Raw genomic sequence first — 23,419 nt, 5'->3', positions numbered from 1 at the left:
CATTTCCAGCCACCCAGGTACTAGTGCAGAGATCAGTGCTTCCGCGAGTGCAGCCGTTCAACGTCCGCGTCATATGCATCGACATTGCCACTCGTGATAGGTCCTACATGGAACTGAGATTCACCCTTCTGATTATTCTGATTAACATCATCTTGTTTCACCATCACCCTTTCTCCAAAACTATCAAGATCATTGTGCAACCGTTCGAAGCCAACTCCGACCAATTCACCGCCAGTAGGAAGATGACAGACGCCAAAAAAGAGTCACAGACATACCCCTGCAGATGCCAGTGAGTTCTCCTGATTGGCACCGTGTGCAAGGCAAATTTGTTTGCAAACAACTCGTCTAACTTGCGAAATCTAACGTCCATTGCGCTAATGATTTTCACAGCTGCGGGGAAGTCAAATTCACCATAACACTATCTCCGCCACTGGCGGACTACACAGTTATGCAATGTAATTGCTCCATCTGCACTGCCCATGGATACCTCTTGGTCTATCCGAACCGCTCCGATGTGATCTTTCATGGAAACTCCACGGACCACGTGCAAAAGTATCAATTTCACACGAAGAAGAAGGATCACTGGTTCTGCTCCCACTGTGGCACAAGTTTGTTGATCGATTTCAATGGCATCTATGAGAACTTTGATGTTATGGCTGTCAATGTGAGTTGCAAATCTTTCCTAAATGTGTGAAGTCTGAGCTGAACATAAAGGCACGAACGATTGAGAACATCGACATCAGTGCCTTGAAGTTGGAATATGGCAACGGTAAAAAGCTTTAATATGTTCACTTGAGTTCGATGAATAGGTTCAAAAGAGTGTACATTGAAAGTAAAGCTAGTGAATGAAGGTCGTAAACTCTAGTATCCAGCCATGTCTCCCCTGTCCAAGCCCGTATCTAATGCCGTACTGCGCCAAAATATTCACTGTCCCTATTTGCGCCATGTCGCATGTCTAATCAGGCCCCAATCGAGCGACATTTGTCGAATCCCGGGCACTGCCCATTCATACTATCTCCGTGGCATGTTCAATTAACCTGGAACTCAGTTGGAGACCTTCTGAGGCTCGGCTTCGCGGTTGGAAACCTTCTGAGGCTCGGCTTCGCGGTTGGAAACCTTCTGGGCCTCGCGGTTAGAGACCTTCTGAGCCTCACGATTGGAGACTTTCTGAGGCTCGGCCTCACGGTTGGAAACCTTCTGGGCCTCGCGGTTAGAGACCTTCTGAGCCTCACGATTGGAGACTTTCTGAGGCTCGGCCTCACGGTTGGAAACCTTCTGGGCCTCGCGGTTAGAGACCTTCTGAGCCTCACGGTTAGAGACTTTCTGAGGTTCGGCTTCGCGGTTGGAAACCTTCTGAGGTTCGGCCTCGCGGTTGGAGACTTTTTGAGGTTCGGCTTCGCGGTTGGAAACCTTCTGAGGTTCGGCCTCGCGGTTGGAGACCTTCTGGGGCTCGGCCTCGCGGTTGGAGACTTTCTGGGCCTCGCGGTTAGAGACCTTCTGAGGTTCGGCCTCACGATTAGACACTTTCTGGGCCTCGCGGTTGGAGACCTTCTGAGCCTCGCGGTTGGAGACCTTCTGAGCCTCACGGTTGGAGACCTTCTGAGCCTCGCGGTTGGAGACCTTCTGCGGATCTCTGGCGTACAGTTCAATCGAAGCGGCTGTTATTAAAACAAGTTAGAATCGATAGATATGGAGCGAATTAGACTGGGTGCTTACGAGCAGTTCGCTTCTCCCACGGTTCAGGAGCGTTCAAAAGCTCAAGCTTCTTCTCAAGAGCTTCACCGGTAAGAGTGGTAGGGGCAGGCAAGGCCAATGCTCCAGTAAGAAGGGTGATAAGGAAGAAGGTGGACTTCATTTTGAGAAATTGAGGGCTGGTTGTAATTGATTGTCTTGAAGATTGGGAATGAAAGTGTAAGTTGCAGCTTCTAATCTGAGAGTTCTCAAGGACCTTTAAAGAAGATTTTGGAAGTCCCGCAATTCGATACAACCCTTGTGTAATTATGCCACTGGTCGCATTGAGGTAAGGGATATGTCGAAGCAACCGGGGGACTGCCAGGTAGCTAACCCAAATGTGTATAAGAAAACCGTTGGTCGCTGCTTCACCAACAATACAACCCAGCATGCAGTTGGTCTCCGCAATTGTTGGAACATCGAAAAGATGTAATTACCATGCTCCGCTATCTAAGTCACGTTTCGTAAACTCGGGGCCTCGGGTCTGCCGATCCTTGATCTGCATTGCAGAGGCGAGTAGCGGCAAGAATAGTGAAACCCTCGAGGAATAATGTTAGCGCCGAGATTCGTCATACACTCAGGATAATACTAAGGTAGACTGTTGTCGATCCTGCAATGAGACTTCAATTGACCTTCGTAGTCCCATCAAGTTTCGCCATCCACGGCATCCGATCAATAGCATCCCTACTCGGTGTGATAAAACTCTGTGCCCCCTCAAACATCCCTTCTCGTCGTCTCAATAAGCCTGCCCGCTGCGGAGCGTTTGATTTCCACCCAACTTTTCATTCCTAAGCCAAACTTCTTTTCCTCCCTCAACTCATTCACTTCACAACTATATTTTAAGAAATGGCTGGTTTTCCCAAGTACGCTAGTATTGAAGACAGAGATTTGACGGTAACTCTGAAGTCAGACTCCCCTGGGGGGCATGACGAAGAATGTTATCTCCAAGATCTGTTGATCAGAACAAGCCATGACAAGACTTCGAGATTCATTGTAGTCATCGAATACAAATATTATCTCTTTCATGTCACTCGCGTTGGGGACACTGCAGCAATGGAAGTAGAAGATGCTGTCACGGTCTTCGATGGATTCGTTCGTTCGGGAAGGGCTGACTTCGTCTCAACCTTTTACAAAGTCGATAATGCCCTCTCGAATTCTCATGAGAAGGTCTCAACCCATAGCTTCCTGGCCACTTTGTCTCACCCATGGGGTCCGTTCTTTGACTCGCTATCACTGCCAATCGCGGATCTGGAGCTATTCAAAAGCCCTTTGAACGTACCAAGGAGACATCGCATGGCGGCAGCAGCCAAGCAGATCATCAATTCAATGAAGAATGCTTGGAATGACCGCATCACAGTGAGAGTGCTCTTCTGGATAGTCATCGGAACGCTTTGTGTAGCCGCCGCTACTATGACCCATAAAGCATTCAACAAGCACTTTCACCAACATTTCGAAAACGGCATTTGGGTTCGCTACGACGTTGGAGATAGCCAAGGCCCAAAATACCAGCTTCAGTTTACCCATCATAATGCCTCGAGCTGGGCAGCCAAAAATCCTCATCAGAATGGCGAATGGGCATTCCGGATCGACGATCAAGCCATGATACCAGCACATCTCATGGATGAAGAAGAGCAGCTCTATCAGCGCTGGTTCCAGAAGCGATATCCCGAGAAGAACAAAATTCGTCTCAATCAAGACTACATCAGCGACTCATTTCTTGGTGATCCTGATCAAATCCAGGTGCCTTCCGACAAACAGTTCCACATGGCTCACTGCGTCCGGGCATTGAGAAGATATTGGCAGGCGAAGGAAACGGGAAAGCACGTCTGTCCGAGAGACATCGACTACAGACACATGAAACACTGCTTGGACTCCATGGACGAGTGGGCATTCCCAGATGGAGAAAGAGGCTCCATCAAGCCTGTTGTAGACTCAGGTACATGGAAGTTGATTTGGGAGACCAAAGTTTGTTTTTGAGAATACAATGTGTTGTCGCGGATTGTGCGTTTTCGGTCGTTGATGATGAGGGGAATTTTAATCTATGCATCTATGTCTGAGAGATATTCAATATGTTCACCTGTTACAATCCGTGTCTCGCCGTACGGAGGGAGTTTTCCACAAAGCGCACCTCTGTTTTTTGTTTTCTGTTGCAACGAGAATGTCTGGCCGCCTTGAGTAAATACAATCTCTTGCCCTTCCTATAGATCTCATAGAAATATCAATATCAAGTCCGCAGCGTTTCATCTTTTGAGATTGTGAGTGATGTTGGGCATGTTCGATTCGCCAGTAATGTTGTTCCATAGAATTCAGCTATCCAGCCATATTTTTAAAATTCTAATATATTTGACAAGTAAACAACTGAAGCCTGCGAACGAGACTAGCTACACCTGAGCGACTGACAGATCGTCACTGGGCTGTTCGTGAATGCCACACTTTGTACTCCTCCATCTCGTTAGCCAAATTTATCTATCCCCAGTCCTTACACATCCACTGAATACCAAAGCAACAGTTTCTTGCTTTGGCTTTTCCCCATAGTCAAGCGCCGAGTCCCTAATGAATTGTGTGCAATGCGTGGTATGCCCATAATCTATTGAATCAGGGACCAATCCTGGTCGGCCGTCCATGACCGATCGATGCAGTGTTCTCCAAGTCCCCAAACAGTGAAGTACATGGTAGCGATGCTCGACATACACTTGCTTGCGGGTACCCAAATCTTCCACGTCTTGCGGAATCTCCTGAGTAAAGTTGTCTGCCAGGTACCACCGCCAAGGACCACGTGCCTTGAACTCTTCTTCCATCATTTCCTCCGAAAGCTCTTTGTCATAACAGGCGGGAGGTGTCCAGCTATAGTTTAGGAGGTCGAACACACAGCCTTGAGCTTTCGCTTCAGCAACCGTTGGGCCGCATTTCGGAATGACCAGGCCGCTGGCGTTGTAGGTTTTGTTGTAGGCGGATTGGAGGGTTAGGAAAGTGATAAGGGTAAGTCCAAAGGCAAGAGCCGACCCCCAGTGTGATTTGAAGAATGAGAACCTTTTGCGGTGATGAGCCTGGACCAAGGGGTCTTTCCCGTGAATATTGATAGTTTCCATCATGGATGAATATTGAGAATGAAGTTTGTCTGGGGGAATGCAATTAACGTCCAAAAAACAGATGTGGGTAAAACAGGCTCAGCTGGAAAATATTATGCTACTCTCGGATGTCTAATCACAAATTCAGTCCTGCTTGCGTGGCTCATGTCGCGCCTTTCGCCTCTTTGCCTCTCCGCCTCTTTACCCGAAACAATCACCAGCGACTTTCACTTCACTTCTGCAGGAAGCGATCCCAACGCAGGCAGATGTGCGGAACAACATTCTGGTCCACTTTTCATCGATAGATTCCCGTTTTCTACTATAGTCTATAATGTTAGACATGAGGTCAGACCCAATAGTAAAATTGGGTTCCCAACACAGTCTAGCGGCCAATGGACCCGCAAGATTACCGAATCTGGATTATGGTAGATCTAATTAATACCAGATCTACCAGATCTACCAGATTTACCTGCCCCTTGTTCAAACGTGCAAACTTGTGGGGTTGGATCGACGAGGTAACAACCCGAGAGACAAGGGCAAGGGTACGGAAAATACCCGAGTTGGGGTGGAGGAGCTAGCGAGTCTTCCATTCCCGTTCTCCACAATGACGTGGGGGATCAGACCCAAGGGTATTGTACAACAAGATTGGGTTTCTACAATAAACAAACCTTGGTTTCTGATCTGACAATCTGCAAGATTACCGAGTCTAGCTGATGGTACCTAGATCTACTTACCCGCCCCTTGCTTAGATATGCAAACATGGGGATGAATCCAACACCTAAAAAACCCCGGAGAGGCAAGGGTTCGGAAAATACTTGAGTTGTGATACAGAAGCTTGTGGGTCTTAGCGTGTTATTGCTCTGCTCCAAATCCATCTTGCGTTGGATACGCTCATCAGTCAAGTGGAGCTTTGATACTAGGTACATTTTGAGCTATCTGCACGCCGATCAAGACTCGCTAGCTCAGCCGTTGTGGAATTCTCCTCGACTTTGAACTCCGGGTTGCTACATGCTCACCGAACTCAGTTTATCCTAGACGTCTGCACTGCTTTACCTCGATAGCAGAGAATGGTAGTTGCGCTCAGTTCCTCAAACATTCTCTGCCTATTCAGCTCTGGTCTACACACCCAAGCTCAAGCACAATGTCCCAAAAGAACACCTACGACTACTCACCCGCCTCACAGGATGAGCTAGATTCGACATTCGACAATGAAGACATATCATCTTCCCCACGGCAGCGATGCTGGTCACCAAAGGCTATCTTCGCCAACGCTTTACTAGCCTTCATCTCGATCCTCTTCCTCTCTTTCGCCGTCTACCAAATGCTCCGACCAAGCTCATCCAGTCTACTATCTCCAGATAGTTTCTTCCCCTCATGTAAATCTCCTATCCCCAACATTTCGAAAAACGTGTTGATGAGAAAGATAGTTCCAAATGTGAAAATGAAATTCATCGAGGGCGAACACAACGATTTCATGCGATTCGATGAGGTGGGCGACGCAGCGTGGAATGGAATGATTCCGAGTAATACTGACCCCACCTTCCCATGAGTTCCTTTCGCTGATTGAAAATTAGACGGTGCCGGTTACGTGAAGGTAGATCGTCCACGACGGTACGACATGGAGCCCAGCGTACCATATGGTGTTGGCGACGAAGACGCAGAGGTATATCAAGCGTCTGTGGTACACCAGTTACATTGCCTGGTTTGTTCTCGCCATTTTTACCGCATCATACACCAACTGACTCAATGAACAGGGCACATTACGGCTCGTCCTTGCCGCATACGCGCGAAACGAGCGCCTGGAGAACTATTACGATAGCGACCTACATATGCGGCACTGTCTCAACATCCTGCGGCAAGGAATCATTTGTGCGGCGGACCCCACTCTTGCATTCTCGAAGCCAATGGGGAAGACAGAGGATGGGTTGTTCAAAGCCAAATTCACCAATATTGGCACTGTGCACACATGTCGCAGTTGGGATGCTGTTAAGAACTTTCTGGTTCAACATCGCGCAATGGACTGGAATGGGACAGTAGGCACTACATAAGTGTACAGTATATAACTAAAACATTTGTTCAATAGCAGAGAAGATGTTCCAGGTCCCGGTACTGTGATGTAGCAGGATAATCGAGGCTATTCGAGGATCACGTGTATGGGGAAGGGCACTAGGCAGGGCATAGATAGATCCAACAGGGCTGCTGAGAGAAATCAAGGCGTCATCTACCTCCTACCTCTAGAGGCCTATTGATAGAGAAAAACATCTATCTATCCTACCTCGTCACTAATTGCGGGCCGTGCCTGTAATGCTTCATACTATAGAAGCGTCTATACGCGACAACACAATAGAAAGTCATTATTTATGATAGTAGATTTGAAAACTTGAAACTTAAGCTAGGAATCAGCTGTAACTATATTCGATAAACTGTAGTAGCTTAGCTTTCTCCTTCTAAATTACTCTAATTAGAGAATATACAGACTATCTTTATATTTCTTATAGCAGGAATAACCCACGACCTAATACCTAGCTAGTCACAAAAATGTACTGTCCTAACCAGAAGGGAGTAAACATAATGTCTTCTATGAACCGTCTACTGCTTGTCCTTTAAGCTCCAAGCATCAAGAATTCTTTCAGCAACCTTCTCGCCAGATATATAAGCACCTGTAATTGTTGCAGAAAATTCAAATGGCGCAGTGTGCTCACCAGCAAGCCAAACGCCTCGTTCAACTAGCCCCACTCCATCTCTAAGAGCCTCGATATCCTTATCACAGTCCGTGGAACCAACTGGAAAGCCGGTATACGACCCAAAGCCCGCAAATTCGTCACTCGTCCACCCAGTTGCGAGAATGTCCACAGGTATACAATCTCCTTGGCCAGCCTTGTAGTTAGGTAGACGGGACACATATGGCTCGAAGATCTGCCAGAGATCGGCCGCAAGAGGGGAACTAGAAGTATCTGAAGTAGAGGATGATCGGGACCTGCTCATTATCTCAGCTACGTAATCTGAGGTCGATCCTGAGGTATAGAAGAGCAGGGTTGGATGTTCTGTCCCCTTCGGTAGAGCGGCTAGATTGATGCAATCCTGGTACAGGTTTTCGGGATTCGTCTCCTGAGCATAATTGGGAGTAATAAATGTTGTGTAGGTAGGATAGTGGCCCTTTTCGACCTTTTGAGACAGACGTGAATCCGAACCAGCGGTTGGCCCGGCTGTGGCGGACGGCTCTTTCATCTTCTCCCACCAAGCCTGCTGAAATGTGATATATACTTTATCGAGTTTACCATATCCCAGATTTGCCACAGCTTGACTGATGCGCGGTGGAAGCTCAGGTTGGAACATGTTAGTGTTTTTTTTGAGCCAGCCTAGTGGGCATGTTACGACCACCTCGTCAAAGTCCTCTTTGCCACCATCACGTGTTTCCACAGTGACCTTTCCCCCTTTCTGTGACCTCGAACATATCCTATTCACGATGTGTCCGAATTTGACATCGGCACCATCCAGCGCAGCTTTTGACACAATGTCAAGTACTTTCGCATGAGTACCTGCGCAGAACAGAGTCTCCTCTTCAAGACATTCCTCCAGCCATAGAAATCTCAAAGACTGCTGGCACGGGGTAGCTCCAGTGTATCCTCCCCACAACTCCGCGAGCTTGACCACGAGATCTTTGAGTCTTTCAACATTGGCCTCGTCGTCCTGTCCTTTGATCTTGTCATCGAGGTAATCTTTAACTTTCTCCTCCACATTCTGTTTTATGTAGTCCAGCAAACTCAAATTTGCGTCGATCTCTGCACTGGACTCTTCCGAAAATTTGAAAGCATCGCGGATCAGGTCCTAGACTACGTCGTTGAGATATTCTGCCTCGTCTTCGCACAAGAGGGTACCATTCGGTGCAAACGTGATCTCATCATCAGGCAAGTTGTGCGTCAGCGTCCCTGTGCTTTTCAGGAGTTCAAAAACGGGATTGTCCTGCGTGCCATGAACCCAATTAGGACCCATATCCACAAGATGAGGACCGACTCGAGCTTGACATAACTGAAAAGAGGTTAGGTTCATACTGCATTGCTGTTTAAAGACTCATTCTGCTTACCCTTCCACCCACTCGATTCCTTGCCTCGAAAATCGCGACTGTACACCCATGTTTCAATAGCACTTCGGCAGCTCTTAAGCCTGCAAAACCAGCGCCCACAATGGCGACACATGGCTTTTGGCTCCTCGCATCGAGTGGTCCCGACATCCTCGATATAGCCTGATTCTTGCTCTGCGGTGATGGAAGTAGGATTCTGTTGTATGTATGGGCCTTTGCCATAGATGGGAATTGTCGGAGCCTTTTTATACACACTTTAAAAAGCATGAACGTCAACTAAGAATGGAACAATTGCTCGTTACGCAAGGATCACTCGCTCAGGCAACAAGCCCTGGCTAGAGTTAAGCTTCTTGCAAAGGAAAAGAGAAGCTTCCGAATCAAGATACGTCAGAAGGTTTCTTAGCACCCCTTGGCACAAGCTACCAATGCAAATCGAGTTCAATCGCCAGCTTCGAGCACAGCCCCAGTCCAGCACCAGATCTCAATATCAACATTAACAGAAATCAATTCGGTGCTGATCGTTGCTGAAACAATTGGGCGCATCAAGCTTCCTAACGCGGCCTAGATCACACCGATTACAATCATGCTGTTTTTGACAATTTTCACAAATTCCACATGAATTTTTGGTAGGTTCGAAGTTCGGTCGCTTCTGGCCATGATGCTGCTCCTCATGATGTGTGGGTCATAATTTGACCGGAACCCGCGGGCGGGGATATTAGTGCGTGGCGGAATCTAGCATGTGTGAATTACCCGCGAACTAACGGGAACAGAGTCGAAGGAGTGCATGCCTTCGCATCCCACGTGTTGCCTCACACGAGCATGTAAAGCTTGATTCCTCAATGATCAAGCTGGAAGGGCAAATAATGGCACTGGGAATATAAATTCCTCAGCGCCAGAACAACTCCATAGTTGAATATTCCAAAATCGTTCGTCCAGGAACTCATCAATGATGCAGTTGATTCGGAGCGCTTTGTGCCTTGTTTTGGCATCTTCTTGTTTCGCTGTTCCCACGACGCAGCGCACAAAGCAAGACCATGGTCAATGCAACCAGACTCAGGTTGTAATCCTGTAAGTTTTACACGCGAATGGTAGCCTTCCAGAGCCTGTTTGCTGATCAGGTCGCAGAGGCGCAGGTACGGCTGGCATTGCTGCTGCTCAGACGCTTTCCAATTTGTCTATTAACGACTTCATTATTGTCGAATATAATAACGGCATCGGCGGCCGCCTAACGAACAAAGACTTTGGCGAGAAGAAGAGCGGCGATGGCCAATATACCGTAGAGCTTGGTGCCAATTGGGTTCAAGGTCTTAGGTCTGTAGATAGTGGAGAAGACAATCCGATCTGGAGACTTGTTAGTATCACCTTTGAGTCCAAGAATATTGACAAAACTAACACAAACAGGCTCGTAAATGGAACATATCGAACGAAGAAAGCGATTACTCTTCTATTAAGACCTACAATGAGAACGGCGAAGCAGACTTTTCATCCCTGTTCGATGAGTTTCAAGAAGCTACAAATGCTCTCGAGGATGATGCTACCGCACTCGCCGATAAGTACCAAGATCGTAGTGTGCGAGCGGGTCTGCGCCGTGGTGGTTGGAATCCTGCGAAAACTGATTCACCCGCGGGCGCCGTTGCTGTCGAATATTTCTCCTGGGATTTCGAATCTGCCTCCAACCCAGAAACCAGTTCCCAAGTCTTCGGCGCTAGCTCGCAGGCATTCGAGATCAACTACGACAACATTACGTACCACGAGTACTCGGGTGAGGATCGATTCGTCGTTGATCAGCGAGGATTCAGGGCTTGGCTAGTTGGCGAGGCTGATACTTTTCTGACCAAGCAAGACCATAGACTGGCCCTAAACACGATCGTCACAAACATAAGCTATTCAGATGCTGGTGTCATCATTCGCAACAAAGACGGGAGTTGCATTCAAGCTGATTACGCCATCTGCACGTTTTCTCTCGGTGTGCTTCAGCGAGAGGTTGTGGCCTTCGATCCTGAGCTCCCTGATTGGAAGCTGGATGGCATCAACTCTTTTGAATTCAACACGTTTACCAAGATCTTTTATCAGTTTGATGAGGCATTTTGGCCGAATGAAACCCAATTTTTCCTCTACGCAGATCCAACAACGAGAGGCTACTGGCCGGTCTGGCAGTCGCTGACTCCAAAAGGATTCTTACCTGGCAGCAACATCATTTTCTCGGTCATGACTGCGGAACAGAGTCAGCGCATCGAAGCGCAGGACGATGACGTTACAATGCAAGAAGGGTTAGACGTCCTACGAAACATGTTTCCTGATGCAGATATACCTCAACCGATTGCATTTTTTTATCCTCGCTGGAGGGATACCCCGTGGTCGTATGGCTCATACTCCAACTGGCCGCCAGCAACAACTCTAGAAATGCATCAGGATCTGCGTGCGAACGTCTCCGATCGACTTTTCTTTGCTGGGGAAGCAACAAGTGCGCCGTACTTTGGGTATCTTCACGGCGCATGGTTTGAAGGGATCGATGCTGGCCAAACAGTTGCAAAGTTGATACTGGCGAATGTATAAATCCTGTGAGCATTTGTCCAAATTCGGTGTCTGTTACCACAGCTTGGGTGCGGTTGAACATTTGCCTCTCTAGCAACAACGAGCTGCACTGTACGGTTGAGACCATAAGCCGCAGATGGGCCGCTTGGTGAATTGGATGTGAAGTTAGGTCCCTGTGAGGGCGTTCCTATCTGGAAGGTGTCGGAAATATTACAATTGGCTAATGTTTAAAGTCGTCCTATCCTTTTAATAGAAATGCTTTCCAGCTCACGAACCATCTTTTATCGGGATGAGGTCTCGTGAGCAAGATAATGCTGTGCTCTATCTATGCCGCTTTAATAGAACTCGATTCGAATATGTAGAAAGTCTGCTCATAGTAGTTGCTCCGTGAAAAGATTCAGTAGATCTTTCAGCCGGTACACATTTTGCGAGCGCCGCTATCTGTCAATAGCTTGTATCTACCCAAGTCATCGAGGCTGGCTGATACTTTGGAGAAGCTGCAAAAAGAGGTGTGTAGTCGTCGCTCCTTGGTCTGGTATAGGAGACTATGTCAATCGGCGTGAATCAGAGTGCGTTGCAGGGCAAGTCCATGATGTGCACGGGTGTGCTTACTATAGCCTACGTGCCTTCAAGAAGATTGTCCAGGTTACTTAGCCTCTGCCGCAATAGAAGCCAAGACATACAAAAACGCGACGCTAAGAGTGCAGGACCAAATTACTTTGTGTAACGGGGTTGCCTGAGGAGGGACTTAGGTAGATGACCTTAAAGGGGTTCTGGTGAGATATGAGGGCCGCAAGGTAATATTGAGTTACTAGATTGGCTAAACGTTCATTAATTATCATTGTGCAAATATGTTACTGAATAGGTTATCAGCAATCTTCTATAAGAAAACTAGACATAGCAAACTATATTATTACAGATGGACCAAACAGAGACGATTTTGAGTGGCTGGAGGACGACGAGGAATCAGATGAAGAGGACCTATGGGAGCAGGGATACGCACACTCTACTATTCTATAACTACTTGCCTATGTTCTAAACTGCCTCTAATTCCCTTTTTCAGACTATCCGCGAAAATCAACCAGTAGGCCCTTCATCTCAACAGTGCTGCTCATTTCTGCGTTGTAACAACTAAATCCGGGTCCATAAAGTTGAAATCATTGCCTAACAACGATGTGATTACCTGCTCCTCAGTAAACCATTCAGCTGGACCACTATTTGGGATAAAGAAATTGGTCTTATCAAAACTTATGTCTGGTGGTGCCAGAGTTGAACAAGAATCAATGTTGCTGGCATGATTGAAACTAGCGTCAAGCACATTGTTCATCCCCATCCTCGTCATGAACGGATTGAGCTCGGTTCTCAATTGTTGCAGCGTTTGCATCGACTGGGCAGGAATGCCAGAACCAGACGCATCAAGTTGTCTTGTCATGGCTTTGATATAGAGCTTAGCAACACGGTAGAAGACATCGCATATGAGGTACAATTTTCCGATGGCACTTGATATCCCACGCGCGGGCTGTAGGGTTTTTACGAAGTCACCTAAAATAGCCAGATCACTGAAGGACTGTGTTTCAACGATGTGACAGAAGATGACCAGATATGGTATACAAGGCGTGTGAAGAAGGGCCCAGTGAAGGTACTCTGCGAACGCATGTTTGTCGGCTATGCCCATGATTTTGGCTGTACAAGTCTGGTGAAGGTGCAACGATTGTCGGGCCGCTGCAATGCAGGCCGCAGACAATAGGTTACCGTCATTTGACGGGATGGCTCGGAGCACCAGAGTAAGGGTCGCAGAAATCGTAACTTTGTCTGATAACAGAGCGCATTCATTTGCATATTCAGACATGCCAGCTATGAACCCGACCTGTTCACGTTCAGTCGAGATCTGCCTTATATCGGAGGCGAGTGCTTCTGCATAAGCCGTCCTTGACGAAGTTGGTTTTCGAAGTGCAAAGGGGCTGTAGAGCTCCTCATAGACACGTCCCTGCAGGCCTGCGAGTTTGCATGAGAATTTACAAAACTCGTTGCTGGCTCTGTAAATCTCCTCGTCACCAAAGGATGGCCAAGGAACGGCAATATCATAATCCTGTATGAAAGACGCACGACCGAGGCGAAGGCACAAGCCTTTATCCATATAGTAGAGGAACCAAAATAGGTTGATCTTCCGGCCTCGAGTCTTTGGTGAGTCGTAAGTCATCGAGGTTGAACGATGATAGCCTAAACTAAGGCAAAGGTGGGTCGCCTGCGACAATAGTGCTGAACACATGGAGGGTTTCGATGATTCTATCGCATAACAAGCCTGTCATAATATAAGCATAGCGAGTGGGTGTATGTACTCGCAAACTTACACCAAGTAATAAAGCTTCCAAACTATCTATAGAAGGCGATAGTAGTATCGGCAGTATGTTTAATAAGTCCAGCATGTTCCGCAAGAACATATCAGTGTATGAGTCGAGCTCATCTCCATCGTCATCCGAAACAAATTCATAGTACCCAAAGATGAAGTAGAGGCTGCCGAATGCTACTGTCAAGCTCGCTACGGGGACATCGTTCATGTTGAAGTAGAGCTCTTTACAGAGAGAAACGATCTCTTGATATGGCCTGACAGGGTAGTCCATAGCAATGGTCGTATCATAAAAGCCTTCGCAGGCTCGTAGTACTCTTGAAACGACCTCTGCAGGAGGCAAACTGTACTTTGGCCTGTCCGTCACGGCTCTCTCCGCACTAGCCGGTGGGTGAGTGTCAGGATGTTCATTTTGAGCCAGAATTACTTGACTGAGAGATTTCAAAGCAGTTGCCAAGTCCGGATCTTCTTGTAATATCTGAGTATTGCCCAGAGCGGCCTGGACTTGATCGGCGGCTTGGGTTGAGCAGGTATTGAGAGACGTTTCTCCCTCAAAATTTGCTGTTTGTGACTCCGGTGACGGCATAAGACTGGCACTGACCGAGTATGGCGTCCGCATGCGATGGTTCAATCCAGAAAGATGTGGTGAAGCCATCTGCACCTGTTGCAAGGCTTGCTCGATTCTGGCAAGTTGATCTCCAATGCCATCGATTTTGGATTCACTTGACAATGCAGTTAGATTGTCTTCGTCAAGTTTGGAGTCCAGCGTCAGAGGGATGGTCCGAAAGCACAGTTCAGCATGAATAGCAAACGAGTCACATAGGCCTATATAACTTCTGGAAAAGAGATAATAGACGGGAAACATGCGGTACTGAAGCATGACTTACTATTTACTCGATATGAGAACTCGCTGCTTCTGCTCCTTTGGCCTGATACTGGATGCTTGACAGACAAGATCGGAAGCTCGACAACTCGAACAAGGTCTGCCTTTATCACAACGAGTCTGTCACAGACAAAAGGTTAGCGCCAGGGTATCGTATCGGCCAATACGTTAAAGGTGCGTTGTACTTTACGCGTGCGGCATTGGTCGCACTGTGAAGTGGTTAGCCAACTGTCTGACATCAAACGTGCACTACAAATATCTAGTCACCTACTGCACGTTGTCCCGCTTGCTTATCATTGAAGTTTGCGGCACCATCCATCATGCTGGCACATATGCTTGCACATATGCTTGTTGGAGACTGTGGGATGGTAGTAGCAAGTGCGGTGCAACGAAGATGAACGACTTTGTTGAAGGATATCCATTGCGTTTGAGTGGGGCTGATTAATCAACCATTGTGATTGGACAGCACCACTTTGCCGATTTTCTTCCCTATTATAGTATAGTCTACAACTGTGGCAACGACAATTCACAATCGGCACGGCGCCCTCGGGCGGAACCCTCGTAAAGAGCGTATCCTCGAAACTGCATGATGATGTTCGTACAACTTCCAGGACCCTTGCAAGCTCAGCAACCTAGGGCTTGAATACATGGGCAGAGTACATAGCCCATTGGTCCCATTTCCAACTGTGCTCTTTCGCTGTTCATATCGTCAAGGCCCACAATTGTCCGCGGACTCCGCCACTACCTAGCTCTTCGACCTGCAACATAGAATTATACCGGTACCCCTTTGGAAATGCTTGAGTATGGACTGTCGGACGACTAGTGCTAGCCTCAAGGGCCTACTACAAGTCAGTCATCCCAGTGCGCGGAGGCTGTTACGAACAATGTTGACCTGCAAAGGCTACCCGAGTTGAGCAGCATCTTTGGCGAACCTTGGTGCGCGATGGCTACCTGGAATTCAACAAGTGAAAAGCCTGTAACAGCATTCCGGACATATGGCAGTGATGTATCGGCACAGACGCATTTCCCTTATTTAGGTCGTCTGTGTACCCGCCTCAGGCATCCACGGCGATCTTATTGCTTGTTCCCTAACACCCTTCTGTGCTGCGTTCGCCATAGCTCACTGCACATACTGAGCAAGTGACCCAACGAAACTGTTGGTCAGTGACCTCTACAACATCCACCACTCCCTACGCTTTTGAGCGAATGCCCCTCGAGAGAATTTACCGATTGGTCCCACTTACTAGGTGCACAGAGGATCTACTCGTCATTAAACCACGGAAAGAACTCGATCCAAGGCCGGACTGTAACTACAGCTACTTGTTACGCAGAGTCTACCGTTCTCTTGAGCCCTCGAATGAAGGCTATGCGTGGCAGCGCCAAGCGGGTCTTGGAAGCCGAAGAGTCAGATCTCGATACTCAAGACAATCGTACGAATGAAAGGGTGGTAGCAAGGGCGCACCGATATTTACCCATTACAACCTTTTGGACGTCAAAGAATATCAAAAGCTATACTGGGACGCAACAATCATAAGATATCAGTATGCGCCCCGATAATGGACTATCTAGCCTCCAGGACCCCGACCAAGAGGGCTCATGCACGCCAAAGCTCGATGCTTTGCGAGACGGACGGAAACAAATACGAAGCAATCATGTCTTCCCTACGAACAACAGCTCGTCAAATCAGCCAGGCATCAATCGCTTCAGCATGTTTATCTCTCTCAGTGGCACGACTATATATACATCTAGACTTGCAGATCTCACGTTGCTAGCACCGTCAAGTGATGGTTCCTTTGGTGCAGGAATGGCAGGAGAAATCTGGTGGCTAGATGTTCTCAACTCGACCAAAGAAGACATCAAAACGCTCGCAAAAGCGTTCTCGCTCCACCCACGAACTTGCGCCTTCATCAACGCTGAAGATGCGCATGAAAGAGTAGAGTTCTTCGAGAATTACTACTTTATCTGCTTTCCCATTCTAACCGAGAACGAAAACGGGACGCTCAAGTCCAAATTCCAAAAAGTCAACTTTCACATTGTTGTGTTCCCGCAAGGGATCATCAGCTTCTCTTTCCAGCATAATTCGCATTCAGCAAATGTTCGAAACCGAATCTGGGCTATAAGAAACGATACCGTCCTAAGCAGTTATTGGATCTGCTACGCGTTGATGTATGTTTCTTGTCCCCTGTTCCCTTGCTCTGAACCGCTCTGATAGGCTCTAGAAACGACATCGTCAGTAGTTTCGACTCCGCAGTACACAAGCTTGAACAAGAAACATGCGTCATAGAGGAGAGTGCTTTCATTAGCCGCCTCGATGAGGTTGGTGCCACAGTGTCAAAGATCCATAATTATCGCAAGCACGCCTCAAATATGGCCCATCTTGTACAAGACAAAGTGTCTGTTGTAAGGAGTTTAGTGAGGCACTGTGCGAAAGCGCATCAAGGCGCTCCCCTCTACGATATTAGCCTATCTTTAAGCGCCGTTCAGGACCACATCAACTCAATGATATCAAAGCTTAAGCACTGCGAAGAGATACTATCTCGTTCTCACTCGGACCTTATTTCGCAACTCTCGGTGGACAAGGTTTATTTGAGGAATCAAACCTTACGAATTATTATTAGGATTACAGTCATCGCGGCTATAGCTGTGCTACTACATGCTATATGTAGCTTGTTTGGGACGAATTTTGAAGTTCCAGGCGAACATACTGATGGATTGGACTGGTGGTTTGGTATTCTGGGTCTGATCGTTTTTCTGTTCTTTCTTGGTCTTGGTGTTGCAAGGCAATATAAGTTAATCTAAATAGCGTTAACGCACTGGAAAAGCTAGCCGCTCAGCAGACAGTTTGCTTCGTTTTGCAACTGTCGAGTTGAAATCTACCTTGTTATAGCCCAAAGCAGCCTTGTTGGCGTTAGCTCTGTATAGGGCGGAGCCGAGGCGACGAGTGTTATCTTGGTGATCATCTACATCTTTACATAGTGAGCTTTTGTATGTAAAAGGGCCAAATAGTGTCTGTGCTCATACTAACATATGGCAAGGTATCATGAATTCTCTGCTTTGGGATCTCTGAATCGTCCAAGGTTGCCTCTGTCAAATTGGATAGAAGCAGGATGAAGCTCTGCGGGAGCCACTGAATACCTAGCCGGCCTTCTCTACACCACCATTCGAGATATCGGATACTTCATGCAGCTAGAGATGTGCATATAGTTCGTGAGGTTTAACCAACAACGCCGTGCGCAGATGCTATCGTCATTCTTTTACTCCACTAAGCGTAAATTGTATGCAGCTCGATTCAAGCGTCATCGTGCTTCTCAGTTCTCTAACTCGCGAGCTAGTTCTATCTTCTTCCTTTTCTTCTTCGTCTGGGATATCTTCGATCGCTTTCTGAATGCTAGAGGTAATATGTACTAGATGCCTGGTCATGAATTCTTGCTTAATGCTGGCTGCATTCATCCAAAGTGTACCTCCCTATCTTACAGATCATAGGCTTGCTAGGCCAGAATACCTTGCAGTATTTTACATGCATTCGCGAATACATTTATAAAGCGGCTGTCAGGGCTACAACGAACTGCAGAGTAGTACTTGCGCAAGATCCTTACACTATTCAACTGGCTACAAGATACTTTGGAATAAGTGATTCAAATACAGAAGAGACGTGGGGCTAAATGAGCTAGCTAGAGTGCATTGGCTACTCGTGCACATGTTTTCCAGATCATTGGCTGTCTTTGTACTGCAGATGAATTCTCCCCATGGAAGGATGGTCCTCGACAACTTCGACAGCTAGAAATCCCCGAAATATTGCACGCAGTCTTCTTGTAGTAAGGCTCTAAGCTCGAGAACTCGTTCCCCCAAAAAACCTTCTTTCGGCACTTTTATGGATATGATCTATTTGTCTACACTCCCAAGAAGAAAAAGGATAATGGAGGCTGAAACCTCACAGAGAAATGAATGAGCCGCGCTGAGATTGAACCAATCGCGGCGCTATTGGTCGAACCCTAGTCTCAGATCAGGTACAGGAGTGCGGGATCAGGGATCTAGGATGGACAAAAGGCGTCGGATTTGGACCGTGTTTCAGTGCTTGGCATCAATGCCACTACCATCATACAAAAGACCTTTAAGTTTCTTTAAGCTGCCTCTTCTTTCAGATTGTGAATAGCAATTTCACAAATGGTCACAAGGATAGAGTCTGTCTCCGTAGAAATGACAATCCGATAGATATGTATATTCATAAATTAGACACCGAAAACAATTGATGGTAGGAAAGGCCTGATAGGTGTGTATGGATGGATTCCAGGAAAGTCCCACAGCAACAATAATAGGAATGAAACCAAGTGAAGAAGTCTTCGAAAATAAGTATTGACAAGAAAGGTAGATGGGGATAGGTAGAGAAACGACAACACCAATACCCTTGTTCCTCTCCTCCCTACCTACAAGTGTGGCGGACCGGCATTTCTCCCTACTCAGATACCAGAGTCGGTCTGGTTGTACACCCGGGTAGGCCAATACTCGTTCCATTCCCTGCAGCCCTTGTCGAACTCTGCTGTGCTTCCGATGGCCCCCTTGATCTCATCTTTTCGCTCCAAGAATTGCACGCTGAGACCCTGAGAAGCGTGCCACGCGATGTGGCAATGCATGACCCAGAGGCCAGGGTTGTCTGCGGGGAACGCCATGAGCAGATACCCGCGGGAGGGAAGCATCGCCGTGTCGCGGCGCGTCGGATTCTGGAAGTTGAGGCCCGTGGTCGTACCGTCCCACTCGCCCGTGCCCCTGCCTAGAATGTAGAAGTCGTGGCCGTGGAGATGGATAGGATGGGGCAGTGGGATGGGAGTGCGCTGTTGGATGTGCCAGAGGTACCACTGCAGAGTTTTCATTAGCAAAATGGACCTCGAAAGTTTCGGATGAGTGGAGAAGATTTGAGCGTACCTTATCTTTCGTCGGCATGCGGTAGATGTTCTCCTCCCTGTGGAAGTTGTCCGATCCCTCGAGTGTTGTCTTCAAACTTGGCTGCGTCCAAGGTACGACCAAAGAGGACCCATCGATCGTCCATCGGAACAAGTTCTCCGTGCTATTATCTTGCTTGCTGGCGAGTGCGAGTGCCGCCTCTCCGGGAATAATGGAAGCGGGTACGGAATTGGGCACGAACGGAACCAGGCCCTCTTCATCGTTGCAGTGCGTCGCCAATGTGACACCGGTCGAACTCGGATCGACGTCGGGCTGGCCTTCGTACCGCAGAATAGCGCCGAGAGGGATTCCCGAGTCGAGAATGTTGTTGTCGCCACAGTCGGTTCCAAGCCCAACACGGAACCAGTAGTTGCCTGCTGTTTGGTTTGTCGTGATCACAACGTCGTATCGTTGACCTGAGAATGAGTTGTTAGCTTGCTTGAATGATTCGGGCAAATGATGGTGGCGCCGTTGCACACGAAACGCGCAAAGGGTAGTACGAGGGGTGGATCATACCAATGTTGAGCGTGAGCTGGCTTGCGACAAATGATTTGACTGGAACCTGGGGTTCTGAATTAGCGCTGGCTATTGCGAAGGCTTCACGCGCCGCGAGAGTACTTACAAAATCAGAGGTCATGACCGTAAATGGGTGGTTGTCAAAAGAGACGTGGAAAGTCGTGTCCACGGAAGTGTTGATCAGCCTCACGCGATACTTCTTGTTCTGAATAAATGTCAGCAATGACATACAAAACGATGTAAGTTATGGGAGTGGACTGTACCGGCTTGACGACAATCTTTGAATAGCTTCCACCGCCCCTTCCGTTCTTGTGGGTGCCGTTGACGAGAATATTATCGGGTGCAGGGGGACCAGTGCGAGACAATTGGGCTTGCTCGTTGATCTCGAATGCTGGCTTGTAGTAGTAATCTGTAAGTGGCAAAACACCTAGATCTTCATCATAGTTGGCGGTAGCCGGGCCATCCTGATGGTTGTTTAGCAATTGATGATCTGTTCAGTGCAGGTGAAGAAGTCGCTTACGATGATGATCGTGCCCAGGACACCTTCACCATATTGAGCACTCCAATGCGAGTGGTACCAGGAAGTACCGAACTGGGTTGCTCTGAAGATATACTGTCGAGTTTTGCCGGGAGCAATGGGGCATTCTACTAGTATGTCAGGCATCATTCGAATCATTGGGTTCTCATTTATTTACCAGTAATTCCAGGGACACCATCGTGCTGACAGGTGTTAAGCTGACTGGTACATGGTTAGTCCGCAATGGTTCATACGGTTCCACGATCAAGTTGACGCTGGAGCGGTGTGGTGCAGAGCTGAGAACCATGTGAAGTAATTGCAACCGTCCACGTGGGGAGCCGCAATTACGTCTACCATAGCAAGCTCAGAGATAGTGGAAACATACCGAAGACCGTGCCAGTGGATACCAGTGCCGTTATGTTGTAGTGAGTTCTTGACATTAACAATCACAGTGTCTCCCCAAGCAGCTGGCGAGAGTCAGCTTTAAACACTATCGCCTTCTGACAACAATACTCACCTCGAATGGTAGGCCCAGGATATTGATTGTTGATAAGCTATCATGCATTAGTCGATCGCCAGATCGGTTACACCGCGCTCAGCACTGACCATAGCTGGTTTTGTTCCATTTCCATCAGCGTTGATGGTGGTATTGGTCACTTCGAGATTGTACTACAAATGTTCTCAGTGTTTGGTCAAGGCAAGGGACATGCAGTGACGGTCATACAGTGACAGTCTTTCCAGCCGGCGGAGCCTTTGCGTCGAAGTCGGTGGCAATGCTGAAACCTTCGCTCCAGCAATTCCTAGTACGAGGGCCATTTGTACATTGACCGTCGGGGACTGGAGAAGAAGTGGAAGCCTGCCTCTCTGCAATCACGCGAGAAGGAGGAAGGGCACCCGCAATAGCAAGTGACCCGAAGGATAAAAGATATGCTACGCGATTGAGCAACATAGTGTAAGGACGGTTGTTTAAAAAGACCGACGAATAGAGCAACGTCAAACAAGAATAGGGTACCGAATAAAGAACCCAACTCCTCTGGCTCGGAAAAAGCCAAGTTGTTTGATTCAATAAAAGTGCGCCGGGAGGCTATCAATTATATATTACTTTGATAGTGCAAAGCTGATGCTTAGGTTTCATCAAAGGACTGCTGTACCCGGCCGTGCCGCATTCGCATGTTGATCATTAAGGAATCGTGATGCATAAGCTTGAGAGGTATGTTTGGTGGCTTCTCACCTCGTGTTGGCGACGAGAGAAAAGCCACCATGCCTGCGACTTCATCAACGTGCTTCTTACCTGGTAGGCGGCTAGGGAGATTCCGGTCAGAGCAGGCACACTTCCATTCATCATGATGCTGGGAATGCTGCTGCTGTCGAAATTAGACCCGGTTAAGGAATAATGCCCAGAATCGTGGCGGAGATTCTGCGTGTAGCAGTCACAGCAGCTCAAGGTTGCATGACCCTGGGTAGTAATCAGATGCAGGGGTAGTAGGGCGAAGAACCCTCATATGCAGCTGTGTGGTGTTCCTCAAAATTTGAAGGGTGAAGGATGTGAGAGATATCCAGGATGATTGACATGCCGAATCTTGGACTACGCTGCGGACTTGGGACAGGGGATAGCCCATGCAGTGGTTCAGGAACAGGGACGATCTAGTATGGGTCTTATGCAGGTCGAGTCAGATAGCCATTCTGCGGCATGCAGTATTCATTGGCATACGGACCAAAACTCTAAGTCAAGCACGAAACCCGCTTGATGGAAATAGAATAGTCTCCACGAGTGGAGGAGTAAGTGGGTACAATTCCGGACGATTCACAAATCCTAAAGATCTATTGGTCTTGCTGTCCATCGCTTCAGCTTCGTGGACCAAGACTTGAGCCAGATGGTCCGTGGAGTGGCGCAATGTAATGACATGCGATGCAAGTGGGTAGACAAGTTCTGTAGAAGGAGGGTTTGTTCTCGGCAATTGCGTGGTGAATAGGAATGCAACTTGAGAGATCGAGAAGACGACTAGTCTAGATGAAAATAGAAAGCGAGGGACTCTAGTACAAGGGTCAAATGGGTATCAGAAACGTGCAAACATGGAGCACACAGACCTGAACAGGGTTCTTGCGAGCAATGGGTGCCTTATTCCATTGTATACTTGACGGTGAGCTAAGACATCTACACCCAAGTAGATAGGGCTGACCGTACAATCAGACCCCATTACTGTCGTTTTCATGTGCATTTCTTGCTTACTATCTTTGCCACTGTACTTATTTACTGTCCATGAATGTTTCACTGTATGGGAAATACTCACGGAAATTGATTGTGGCGATCAACGGAACGATGTTTCCAGGCTTGGAATCATGTACAAATGGCCAAATACATGTGCTCCACTGAACTTCGCATCATGCATGGGATTGAAACCTCAGCTAAGAGGCTTCCACTTCACACGGTACAATTGACCAATCCATTCCATCGGGCCAGTCACCGTGCAGACCAACTATGGTCTCTTTGGAGCGTGGTACCGGGTGAGTGGAGATAGGCGGCAGCAGGACAGGTTACCGGGACTGTAGCATGGTTCGAGCGATCACGAGAATGCTGAAGCATCAGAAGGTTGGCCAAGGACGGCGAGCTGGAATCATCGGGTCAGCGTCATCGGGACATGGCCGGAGCGCAGGATGAAAGGTTACCTTGGACTGATGCGGCTGGCATATTAGCCTATAGACGAGTCCGCAGCAGACGCTGCACGATCATGTACTCGCCAAGTGAGACAAGGTGCGTGATATTTGGCGGGTAGCGGAGTGATCGAGGTGGGGAATGGGATGC

General features: G+C 47.9%; 9 protein-coding genes across 9 annotated transcripts; 5 read left to right on the top strand and 4 right to left on the bottom strand.

The window, feature by feature from the left end:
- Positions 1-50: 50 nt before the first annotated feature.
- On the top strand, positions 51-881 carry BU24DRAFT_488681 (uncharacterized protein). Its single transcript, XM_033533568.1, has 3 exons — positions 51-289; positions 391-664; positions 715-881. The coding sequence occupies exons 1-3, from the start codon at positions 108-110 to the stop codon at positions 781-783; spliced, it is 525 nt and encodes a 174-aa protein (XP_033386920.1). The 5' UTR covers positions 51-107; the 3' UTR covers positions 784-881.
- Positions 882-2,577: 1,696 nt separating this feature from the next.
- Positions 2,578-3,708, top strand: BU24DRAFT_458338 (uncharacterized protein; the record flags this gene model as incomplete). The annotated part of the gene is made up of 1 exon (XM_033531623.1): positions 2,578-3,708. The coding sequence occupies one exon, from the start codon at positions 2,578-2,580 to the stop codon at positions 3,706-3,708; it is 1,131 nt and encodes a 376-aa protein (XP_033386919.1).
- A 485-nt stretch (positions 3,709-4,193) lies between these two features.
- Positions 4,194-4,851, bottom strand: BU24DRAFT_475640 (uncharacterized protein; the record flags this gene model as incomplete). The annotated part of the gene is made up of 1 exon (XM_033532909.1): positions 4,194-4,851. The coding sequence occupies exon 1, from the start codon at positions 4,821-4,823 to the stop codon at positions 4,194-4,196; it is 630 nt and encodes a 209-aa protein (XP_033386918.1). The 5' UTR covers positions 4,824-4,851.
- Positions 4,852-5,940: 1,089 nt separating this feature from the next.
- Positions 5,941-6,847, top strand: BU24DRAFT_458336 (uncharacterized protein; the record flags this gene model as incomplete). Its single annotated transcript, XM_033531622.1, has 4 exons — positions 5,941-6,175; positions 6,227-6,322; positions 6,374-6,501; positions 6,554-6,847. 4 exons carry the CDS (start codon positions 5,941-5,943, stop codon positions 6,845-6,847), a joined length of 753 nt encoding a protein of 250 aa, XP_033386917.1.
- A 541-nt stretch (positions 6,848-7,388) lies between these two features.
- Positions 7,389-9,030, bottom strand: BU24DRAFT_430780 (flavin-containing amine oxidoreductase; the record flags this gene model as incomplete). Its single annotated transcript, XM_033529831.1, has 3 exons — positions 7,389-8,591; positions 8,637-8,828; positions 8,884-9,030. 3 exons carry the CDS (start codon positions 9,028-9,030, stop codon positions 7,389-7,391), a joined length of 1,542 nt encoding a protein of 513 aa, XP_033386916.1.
- A 789-nt stretch (positions 9,031-9,819) lies between these two features.
- Positions 9,820-11,856, top strand: BU24DRAFT_418100 (amine oxidase). The gene is made up of 3 exons (XM_033526898.1): positions 9,820-9,948; positions 10,006-10,231; positions 10,282-11,856. Exons 1-3 carry the CDS (start codon positions 9,827-9,829, stop codon positions 11,434-11,436), a joined length of 1,503 nt encoding a protein of 500 aa, XP_033386915.1. The 5' UTR covers positions 9,820-9,826; the 3' UTR covers positions 11,437-11,856.
- Positions 11,857-12,414: 558 nt separating this feature from the next.
- BU24DRAFT_418099 (uncharacterized protein) lies at positions 12,415-14,781 on the bottom strand. The gene is made up of 2 exons (XM_033526897.1): positions 13,767-14,781; positions 12,415-13,717 (listed from the first exon to the last, which is right to left on the bottom strand). The coding sequence occupies exons 1-2, from the start codon at positions 14,640-14,642 to the stop codon at positions 12,527-12,529; spliced, it is 2,067 nt and encodes a 688-aa protein (XP_033386914.1). The 5' UTR covers positions 14,643-14,781; the 3' UTR covers positions 12,415-12,526.
- A 1,407-nt stretch (positions 14,782-16,188) lies between these two features.
- On the top strand, positions 16,189-17,444 carry BU24DRAFT_458332 (uncharacterized protein; the record flags this gene model as incomplete). The annotated part of the gene is made up of 2 exons (XM_033531621.1): positions 16,189-16,811; positions 16,865-17,444. The coding sequence occupies 2 exons, from the start codon at positions 16,189-16,191 to the stop codon at positions 17,442-17,444; spliced, it is 1,203 nt and encodes a 400-aa protein (XP_033386913.1).
- Positions 17,445-19,102: 1,658 nt separating this feature from the next.
- On the bottom strand, positions 19,103-21,565 carry BU24DRAFT_405346 (multicopper oxidase; the record flags this gene model as incomplete). Its single annotated transcript, XM_033525694.1, has 12 exons — positions 19,103-19,498; positions 19,566-19,999; positions 20,100-20,145; positions 20,206-20,304; positions 20,363-20,563; positions 20,620-20,744; positions 20,795-20,838; positions 20,871-20,966; positions 21,002-21,083; positions 21,134-21,170; positions 21,223-21,285; positions 21,341-21,565. The coding sequence occupies 12 exons, from the start codon at positions 21,563-21,565 to the stop codon at positions 19,103-19,105; spliced, it is 1,848 nt and encodes a 615-aa protein (XP_033386912.1).
- Between the last annotated feature and the right edge of the window lie 1,854 nt (positions 21,566-23,419).

This window comes from Aaosphaeria arxii, assembly GCF_010015735.1.
Source record: "Aaosphaeria arxii CBS 175.79 unplaced genomic scaffold BU24scaffold_2, whole genome shotgun sequence".
NCBI lineage: Eukaryota > Fungi > Ascomycota > Dothideomycetes > Pleosporales > Aaosphaeria > Aaosphaeria arxii.
Note: the sequence above shows the minus strand (reverse complement) of the source record. Positions and strands in the feature narration are given on the sequence as shown.